The sequence below is a fragment of the Cydia amplana genome, chromosome 9 (genome assembly GCF_948474715.1).
Source record: "Cydia amplana chromosome 9, ilCydAmpl1.1, whole genome shotgun sequence".
NCBI lineage: Eukaryota > Metazoa > Arthropoda > Insecta > Lepidoptera > Tortricidae > Cydia > Cydia amplana.
In genome coordinates, this window is record NC_086077.1 from 1,048,613 (window position 1) to 1,059,638 (window position 11,026).

General features: G+C 49.6%; 1 protein-coding gene across 1 annotated transcript in view; it reads left to right on the forward strand.

The window, feature by feature from the left end:
* The window catches only part of LOC134650798 (zinc finger protein 268-like), a 33,509-nt gene extending 24,950 nt beyond the window's left edge, over window positions 1-8,559 (forward strand). The window contains exons 15-17 of the mRNA XM_063505732.1: window positions 578-752; window positions 2,524-2,693; window positions 8,421-8,559. Of these exons, the coding sequence (XP_063361802.1) occupies window positions 578-752; window positions 2,524-2,693; window positions 8,421-8,543 (468 nt within the window). The 3' untranslated portion in view covers window positions 8,544-8,559. The remainder of the gene's footprint in view (window positions 1-577; window positions 753-2,523; window positions 2,694-8,420) is intronic.
* Window positions 8,560-11,026: the final 2,467 nt, after the last annotated feature.

Here is an 11,026-nt window from a genome sequence, read left to right on the forward strand (position 1 = left end):
GTCGAGCGTTTTTCGACTTAAAATACGTGAGTGACCCGTTTTTAACTATGTTAATCACACAAATAAATGCCCTTACTAGGATACGAACCCAGGACTGCGGCTTAACAGGCAGGGTCACTACCCACTAGGCCAGACCACTAATAAATACTATTGAACTAATAAAATATTGATGTTCTATCCCACTTCTTAAGATTTGTTCATGAGGGTAACAACAAATGAAAATGCATCCGAACCTCGGACTGTGTGCTATTTTAATTCAGCGGTTTTCTACAATATGTATTGTTAAAGCCTGACCAATAATACATATATGATCATTGTCAAGAGGGCGCGTGATCATATATTCCTGGTCAGGTTTAAGATAGTCTGATTAATTTGTTGGGGGTCTCATATCTCACCAAGTCACCATCAAACATCAACATTTATTCAGCAAATAGGCCCCATGGGCACTTTTATATGTGAACATGGAATTTACATACAAACAACAAAAAACACATCAACGATTATAAAATACATCTAACCGCAAATAACCGCACCAAAGGTTTTAGAACTCGAGGGTAAAATGAAACAATACTTCCAGATAATGAACATCCCAATAGTGACCGAAGAGCCGGAGCCTGTAGGCCTGCCGGTCCCGCGACGCGTGTTCGTGTGCAAGTTCTGCGGGAAGCCCTTCAAGCGCAAGGACCACTACCGCATCCACCTGCACGTGCACACCGGCGTCAAGTCCTTCTTCTGCGAGGACTGCGGGAAAGGTAACATTACTAGTGACTCTACATATGACTCTACTCTTATCAAGGACCACTACCGCATCCACCTGCACGTGCACACCGGCGTCAAGTCCTTCTTCTGCGAGGACTGCGGGAAAGGTAACATTACTAGTGACTCTACATATGACTCTACTCTTATCAAGGACCACTACCGCATCCACCTGCACGTGCACACCGGCGTCAAGTCCTTCTTCTGCGAGGACTGCGGGAAAGGTGACATTACTAGTGACTCTACATATGACTCTACTCTTATCAAGGACCACTACCGCATCCACCTGCACGTGCCACCGGCGTCAAGTCCTTCTTCTGCGAGGACTGCGGGAAAGGTGACATTACTAGTGACTCTACATATGACTCTACTCTTATCAAGGACCACTACCGCATCCACCTGCACGTGCCACCGGCGTCAAGTCCTTCTTCTGCGAGGACTGCGGGAAAGGTGACATTACTAGTGACTCTACATATGACTCTACTCTTATCGCACATTACTGATGGCTCTACTTTTATCAAGGACAACTACCGCATCCACTTGCACGCGCACACCGGCGTCAAGTCCTTCTGCGAGGACTGCGGGAAAGGTAACATTATTAGTGACTCTACATACGACTCTACTCTTACCGCACATTACTGGTGGCTCTACTCTTATCAAGGACCACTACCGCATCCACCTGCACGTGCACACCGGCGTCAAGTCCTTCTTCTGCGAGGACTGCGGGAAAGGTGACATTACTAGTGACTCTACATATGACTCTACTCTTATCAAGGACCACTACCGCATCCACCTGCACGTGCACACCGGCGTCAAGTCCTTCTTCTGCGAGGACTGCGGGAAAGGTAACATTATTAGTGACTCTACATACGACTCTACTCTTACCGCACATTACTGGTGGCTCTACTCTTATCAAGGACCACTACCGCATCCACCTGCACGTGCACACCGGCGTCAAGTCCTTCTTCTGTGAGAACTGTGGGAAAGGTGACATTACTATACTAGTGACTCTACATATGACTCTACTCTTATCAAGGACCACTATCGCATCCACCTGCAGCTGCACGTGCACACTGGCGTCAAGTCCTTCTGCGAGGACTGCGGGAAAGGTGACATTACTAGTGACTCTACATATGACTCTACTGTTATCAAGGACAACTACCGCATCCACCTGCACGTGCACACCGGCGCCAAGTCTTTCTTCTGCGAGGACTGCGGGAAAGGTGACATTACTAGTGACTCTACATATGACTCTACTCTTATCAAGGACCATTACCGCATCCACCTGCACGTGCACACCGGCGTCAAGTCCTTCTTCTGCGAGGACTGCGGGAAAGGTGACATTACTAGTGACTCTACATATGACTCTACTCTTATCAAGGACCATTACCGCATCCACCTGCACGTGCACACCGGCGCGGCGTCATGTCTTTCGACGACTGCGGGAAACTGACTACCTACTCAGTCCTTGCCGCCAGAAACTGCTAATTTTGAGCTAAATGCAGCGTATAACACGCGCTGTCTTTTTACTACTTTTTTACAACTTTCTGTCTTAGCGTACTTTTTTTTTTAAACTGATCAAAGCAATTACAGCACTAATATCGATACTCTTAGACAGGCAACGGGCGCGGTTCAGGGAAATCGGATCAGAGCTTAACTACGCGGATATGACGGGGAATCACACCTCTACAGGTCTCTCTCTAGGTGCGATTCCCTAATAACGCAGCAAAAATATAAAATTTACATAATTATACAATTTCCCGGCAGGCTTCTACCGCAAGGACCACCTCCAGAAGCACTCGCAGGTGCACTCGAGGACGAGGCCGCAGCGCTCGCCGCCGCGCAAGCCCCGCAAGGAGATGCCCGAGCTGTTCCCCATACACATGCTCAGGAAACCAGACGCCAGGGCCAGCGTCACGCCGGAGATCACCATCACTGTGAGTACATGGTTAGATAAGTGACAGCAAGCCCCGCGAGGAGATGCCCGAGCTGTTCCCCATACACATGCTCAGGAAACCAGACGCCAGGGCCAGCGTCACGCCGGAGATCACCATCACTGTGAGTACATGGTTAGATAAGTGACAGCAAGCCCCGCGAGGAGATGCCCGAGCTGTTCCCCATACACATGCTCAGGAAACCAGACGCCAGGGCCAGCGTCACGCCGGAGATCACCATCACTGTGAGTACATGGTTAGATAAGTGACAGCAAGCCCCGCGAGGAGATGCCCGAGCTGTTCCCCATACACATGCTCAGGAAACCAGACGCCAGGGCCAGCGTCACGCCGGAGATCACCATCACTGTGAGTACATGGTTAGATAAGTGACAGCAAGCCCCGCGAGGAGATGCCCGAGCTGTCCCCCATACACATGCTCAGGAAACCAGACGCCAGGGCCAGCGTCACGCCGGAGATCACCATCACTGTGAGTACATGGTTAGATAAGTGACAGCAAGCCCCGCGAGGAGATGCCCGAGCTGTCCCCCATACACATGCTCAGGAAACCAGACGCCAGGGCCAGCGTCACGCCGGAGATCACCATCACTGTGAGTACATGGTTAGATAAGTGACAGCAAGCCCCGCGAGGAGATGCCCGAGCTGTCCCCCATACACATGCTCAGGAAACCAGACGCCAGGGCCAGCGTCACGCCGGAGATCACCATCACTGTGAGTACATGGTTAGATAAGTGACAGCAAGCCCCGCGAGGAGATGCCCGAGCTGTCCCCCATACACATGCTCAGGAAACCAGACGCCAGGGCCAGCGTCACGCCGGAGATCACCATCACTGTGAGTACATGGTTAGATAAGTGACAGCAAGCCCCGCGAGGAGATGCCCGAGCTGTCCCCCATACACATGCTCAGGAAACCAGACGCCAGGGCCAGCGTCACGCCGGAGATCACCATCACTGTGAGTACATGGTTAGATAAGTGACAGCAAGCCCCGCGAGGAGATGCCCGAGCTGTCCCCCATACACATGCTCAGGAAACCAGACGCCAGGGCCAGCGTCACGCCGGAGATCACCATCACTGTGAGTACATGGTTAGATAAGTGACAGCAAGCCCCGCGAGGAGATGCCCGAGCTGTCCCCCATACACATGCTCAGGAAACCAGACGCCAGGGCCAGCGTCACGCCGGAGATCACCATCACTGTGAGTACATGGTTAGATAAGTGACAGCAAGCCCCGCGAGGAGATGCCCGAGCTGTCCCCCATACACATGCTCAGGAAACCAGACGCCAGGGCCAGCGTCACGCCGGAGATCACCATCACTGTGAGTACATGGTTAGATAAGTGACAGCAAGCCCCGCGAGGAGATGCCCGAGCTGTCCCCCATACACATGCTCAGGAAACCAGACGCCAGGGCCAGCGTCACGCCGGAGATCACCATCACTGTGAGTACATGGTTAGATAAGTGACAGCAAGCCCCGCGAGGAGATGCCCGAGCTGTCCCCCATACACATGCTCAGGAAACCAGACGCCAGGGCCAGCGTCACGCCGGAGATCACCATCACTGTGAGTACATGGTTAGATAAGTGACAGCAAGCCCCGCGAGGAGATGCCCGAGCTGTCCCCCATACACATGCTCAGGAAACCAGACGCCAGGGCCAGCGTCACGCCGGAGATCACCATCACTGTGAGTACATGGTTAGATAAGTGACAGCAAGCCCCGCGAGGAGATGCCCGAGCTGTCCCCCATACACATGCTCAGGAAACCAGACGCCAGGGCCAGCGTCACGCCGGAGATCACCATCACTGTGAGTACATGGTTAGATAAGTGACAGCAAGCCCCGCGAGGAGATGCCCGAGCTGTCCCCCATACACATGCTCAGGAAACCAGACGCCAGGGCCAGCGTCACGCCGGAGATCACCATCACTGTGAGTACATGGTTAGATAAGTGACAGCAAGCCCCGCGAGGAGATGCCCGAGCTGTCCCCCATACACATGCTCAGGAAACCAGACGCCAGGGCCAGCGTCACGCCGGAGATCACCATCACTGTGAGTACATGGTTAGATAAGTGACAGCAAGCCCCGCGAGGAGATGCCCGAGCTGTCCCCCATACACATGCTCAGGAAACCAGACGCCAGGGCCAGCGTCACGCCGGAGATCACCATCACTGTGAGTACATGGTTAGATAAGTGACAGCAAGCCCCGCGAGGAGATGCCCGAGCTGTCCCCCATACACATGCTCAGGAAACCAGACGCCAGGGCCAGCGTCACGCCGGAGATCACCATCACTGTGAGTACATGGTTAGATAAGTGACAGCAAGCCCCGCGAGGAGATGCCCGAGCTGTCCCCCATACACATGCTCAGGAAACCAGACGCCAGGGCCAGCGTCACGCCGGAGATCACCATCACTGTGAGTACATGGTTAGATAAGTGACAGCAAGCCCCGCGAGGAGATGCCCGAGCTGTCCCCCATACACATGCTCAGGAAACCAGACGCCAGGGCCAGCGTCACGCCGGAGATCACCATCACTGTGAGTACATGGTTAGATAAGTGACAGCAAGCCCCGCGAGGAGATGCCCGAGCTGTCCCCCATACACATGCTCAGGAAACCAGACGCCAGGGCCAGCGTCACGCCGGAGATCACCATCACTGTGAGTACATGGTTAGATAAGTGACAGCAAGCCCCGCGAGGAGATGCCCGAGCTGTCCCCCATACACATGCTCAGGAAACCAGACGCCAGGGCCAGCGTCACGCCGGAGATCACCATCACTGTGAGTACATGGTTAGATAAGTGACAGCAAGCCCCGCGAGGAGATGCCCGAGCTGTCCCCCATACACATGCTCAGGAAACCAGACGCCAGGGCCAGCGTCACGCCGGAGATCACCATCACTGTGAGTACATGGTTAGATAAGTGACAGCAAGCCCCGCGAGGAGATGCCCGAGCTGTCCCCCATACACATGCTCAGGAAACCAGACGCCAGGGCCAGCGTCACGCCGGAGATCACCATCACTGTGAGTACATGGTTAGATAAGTGACAGCAAGCCCCGCGAGGAGATGCCCGAGCTGTCCCCCATACACATGCTCAGGAAACCAGACGCCAGGGCCAGCGTCACGCCGGAGATCACCATCACTGTGAGTACATGGTTAGATAAGTGACAGCAAGCCCCGCGAGGAGATGCCCGAGCTGTCCCCCATACACATGCTCAGGAAACCAGACGCCAGGGCCAGCGTCACGCCGGAGATCACCATCACTGTGAGTACATGGTTAGATAAGTGACAGCAAGCCCCGCGAGGAGATGCCCGAGCTGTCCCCCATACACATGCTCAGGAAACCAGACGCCAGGGCCAGCGTCACGCCGGAGATCACCATCACTGTGAGTACATGGTTAGATAAGTGACAGCAAGCCCCGCGAGGAGATGCCCGAGCTGTCCCCCATACACATGCTCAGGAAACCAGACGCCAGGGCCAGCGTCACGCCGGAGATCACCATCACTGTGAGTACATGGTTAGATAAGTGACAGCAAGCCCCGCGAGGAGATGCCCGAGCTGTCCCCCATACACATGCTCAGGAAACCAGACGCCAGGGCCAGCGTCACGCCGGAGATCACCATCACTGTGAGTACATGGTTAGATAAGTGACAGCAAGCCCCGCGAGGAGATGCCCGAGCTGTCCCCCATACACATGCTCAGGAAACCAGACGCCAGGGCCAGCGTCACGCCGGAGATCACCATCACTGTGAGTACATGGTTAGATAAGTGACAGCAAGCCCCGCGAGGAGATGCCCGAGCTGTCCCCCATACACATGCTCAGGAAACCAGACGCCAGGGCCAGCGTCACGCCGGAGATCACCATCACTGTGAGTACATGGTTAGATAAGTGACAGCAAGCCCCGCGAGGAGATGCCCGAGCTGTCCCCCATACACATGCTCAGGAAACCAGACGCCAGGGCCAGCGTCACGCCGGAGATCACCATCACTGTGAGTACATGGTTAGATAAGTGACAGCAAGCCCCGCGAGGAGATGCCCGAGCTGTCCCCCATACACATGCTCAGGAAACCAGACGCCAGGGCCAGCGTCACGCCGGAGATCACCATCACTGTGAGTACATGGTTAGATAAGTGACAGCAAGCCCCGCGAGGAGATGCCCGAGCTGTCCCCCATACACATGCTCAGGAAACCAGACGCCAGGGCCAGCGTCACGCCGGAGATCACCATCACTGTGAGTACATGGTTAGATAAGTGACAGCAAGCCCCGCGAGGAGATGCCCGAGCTGTCCCCCATACACATGCTCAGGAAACCAGACGCCAGGGCCAGCGTCACGCCGGAGATCACCATCACTGTGAGTACATGGTTAGATAAGTGACAGCAAGCCCCGCGAGGAGATGCCCGAGCTGTCCCCCATACACATGCTCAGGAAACCAGACGCCAGGGCCAGCGTCACGCCGGAGATCACCATCACTGTGAGTACATGGTTAGATAAGTGACAGCAAGCCCCGCGAGGAGATGCCCGAGCTGTCCCCCATACACATGCTCAGGAAACCAGACGCCAGGGCCAGCGTCACGCCGGAGATCACCATCACTGTGAGTACATGGTTAGATAAGTGACAGCAAGCCCCGCGAGGAGATGCCCGAGCTGTCCCCCATACACATGCTCAGGAAACCAGACGCCAGGGCCAGCGTCACGCCGGAGATCACCATCACTGTGAGTACATGGTTAGATAAGTGACAGCAAGCCCCGCGAGGAGATGCCCGAGCTGTCCCCCATACACATGCTCAGGAAACCAGACGCCAGGGCCAGCGTCACGCCGGAGATCACCATCACTGTGAGTTTAGTACATACTTATGAAGTCGAGCAATTCGGCTCGTACCTACGTTATTCATAAATACGCTACAAACCTCAATTAGCTATTAATCGTTTGTCGTGATTTGTCATTTTGACGTATCTAATATCTAATACCTTTAAACGAGCAATTCTTGTAATACCTTTAAACGAGCAATTCTTGTTTATTTATTTATATATATATATATACTTCGGGGATCTCGGAAACGGCTCTAACGATTTCGATGAAATTTGGTATATAGGGGTTTTCGGGGGCGAAAAATCGATCTAGCTAGGTCTTATCTCTGGGAAAACGCGCATATCCGAGTTATTATGTTTTCCGAGCGAAGCTCGGTCACCCAGATATTGTATTTTTAAAACATAAATTAACTAATTGAGGCTTGTTAAATTTTATGACTAAGGGAGTTCATCTCTAGAACAATGACATTGTGTGTGATTTGATTACTACCGAAATCGCGCCACCCGGACTCAACAAAACAAACCCTCACCCACACACACGACAATACCCTTTTTAAAAGTGACTATCCTTCAATTTAAAAATCAGGTAAATAATTAAAACCTGTATTAGAGCTAAGATTGTTAGGTCGTGTAGAACCGTCGAGTAGGTTGGCACAGGCATGTTATCTCTGAATGAACTGTTATATGAATTTGAACCTTACTGATAAGACGGTAATATCACTTTGACTTAGAATAGAATCCGTCCTTTCGGTAGTCAGTCTCAATGGAACAATCCCTTTGTTTAACAGATAAGGGTTTTATTATTTAAAAATTAGCTGAATTTAATAAAACAATATACCTCCCCTAGAGTATATGTTGTTGATAATTTGTGCTCCAGCTCATTGTATTATAAAACAACGTTTCCACTTTCAGGCGCCATCGAACACAAAACTACGAGTGCCGCTGCAAATCAAGGTGCCGTACCAGGTAGTGACGTCACTCGACAACGGCGAGCAGCGCGTCACCACCGTCGACCCGCGCGACCTGCTCTCCTGATACCAGCTCATGTACGGTTAGCCGACATTTAGATAATAAATAATAACATAACATACTAAATGGTCAAGCGCGGCTTGTTGTCAATGGAAAAAAGCGCTGGTGGCCTAGCGGTAAGAACGTGCGACTTGCAATCCGGAGGTCGCGGGTTCAAACCCCGGCTCGTACCAATGAGTTTTTCGGAACTTATGTACGAAATATAATTTGATATTTACCAGTCGCTTTTCGGTGAAGAAAAACATCGTGAGGAAACCGGACTAATCCCAATACGGGCCTAGTTTACCCTCTGGGTTGGAAGGTCAGATGGCAGTCGCTTTCGTAAAAACTAGTGCCCACGCCAATTACTGGGATTAGTTGCCAAGCGGACCCCAGGCTCCCATGAGCCGTGGCAAAATGCCGGGACAACGCGAGGAAGATGATGATACTAAATGGTCAAGCTACACCCCGCCCTGAATGAAATTACCTCACCCCGCGGCGGCAGATTGACCGAAGACTGACAATTTAACCTTTTCGACGCCGTGTCAAACACAAAAGCTGTCACGCTGACGCCACGTCACCGAAGTGTCAAAACTGAAATTGAACTTTATGCATATGCACGTAGGTCTATGTTGGTCTGTGGTCTGTGACCTTTTAATCGGTCTTTGGCGTTGAACCTACGGAGCGGATATATCGGTCATTGGCGTCCAAAAGGTTAAAAGGATAAGGTTGACACCGTCGATCAACACGACTTACTCTCGTAATATGAGCTGTATGGGCTACTACCATAGTCACATAGACCCAAATGCAATGACGAAACGTGCGGCTATCACAATAATTTATTTATTCATATACAATGGCCATCCCGAATCGAATTACCGTAGTTTGACTAAAGATTGACCGAATATCGGTTCGATTAGCGACGCGATGACGGAACGTTCAAACTGCCGCTATCACACAAGAAATAATGTGAAAAATATCGTAAACGATGGCAGTATTAAAACAATATGATGAAGACAGAATGATGATTGTGTTTCGTGTGCTAACAATTTAAACAACATCACAATTATTTTTAAGTTAAAAGAGATTTAAAATGAAGTTTTGATCTCATATAAATTAAAGTTAGTTGAACAAGTAGGTATTAAATCCACCATTTAAATATAAGTTAATTTAACAGAATGTGATAATCTGTATCCATTATTAATAAAATAAAAAGACATGAAGACAACTTACTTAGATAGGAACCAATGAAATGTGTGTACGATCAAATGGAAAAATGGGCCATCTTTGATTTCTAAAATTAGAGACCGCAAGCCAAGAACGTTTTTTTATGACCAAACTCCTCAGGCGATAACGCGTAAACAATTTTCTCCTACGGCCCGAGACACATTTGTAAGTTTTACTTATAGGGACGAAGCTATTTGTTAGAATGAGACAAGATAACGATACAATATTCATCTCTCATTCCGTAGTATAGCTGTGTCCCTACTTACGTAAGTAAAACTTACAAGTGTATCTTGGGCCTACGTTGTTGGATTTCTCAATATACCAACGGAACGGCAGCTGACGTTCACGAAGTTTCGTGATGACTGATGAGTTACGCCCGGGAGGAAATGTCGTATGACTCAACATATTCAACACAAAGACTGGGTCCAAATAAGTAATATCTCGTTACTTTGTAGCTTTTAGTTAGGTTAAGTAAAGACATACTTTTAACATTGTCGGCAAAAAAAGTATAGTTTACCTTATAATTTATAAACTATCTTGTTTTGACTGTATGTAAAATGTTTTTGACGGATTTATGCAAAATAAACGTTAAATAGGGGCCCATTTGGCTTTACTTTTTTTATATTATCTAAACTTATTTTTGTACAAACTTATTGTTTTGTAAGCTAATCATGGTTTGATTTATTCAATGGAGTCTTGTTTTGCCTTGCATGATTGTAAATACATATCTTGTAGATTTATTATGACATAAGTTAACGATAAGGTCTTATCCTGTGTTTCAAATTTAGCTTGTAAAGTTCGCAAGGCACATCTCAAGTATGGTGTTACCAGTTATTCGTTTTAAAAAAAGTTTAAGGGCCGGTTGCACAAAGCCGTCTGTCAACGTCATCGTATTTCGTTAAACCATGGTTAAAATTGGCTTGAATGCAAGTTTGACAGTTCTGTATGAAATGACAGTTGCCGCTGTCATGTTTAACGGTCATCTGTTCGTTGGTGCAATCCACCCTAAATTCCTCAATTTTTAAACCCTAAAAACTATGAAAATTAAATATATACATACCTAGATGTTCACTCGATATAATTTATATTTTTACAAAAATTGCTAGTTAATTCTAAATATATTTTTACTGAGTTACTTTCTATGACAATGACAGTACTACAGTAACCTTGCGTAAATCATGACTTTACTCTCAAGTGTGTTGAAAAACGTCGTATGAAATACATGTGCATTAGTCATTACACACATCGGCTTTATTGCGCGTTTGATTTCAACTCGCCCGCAC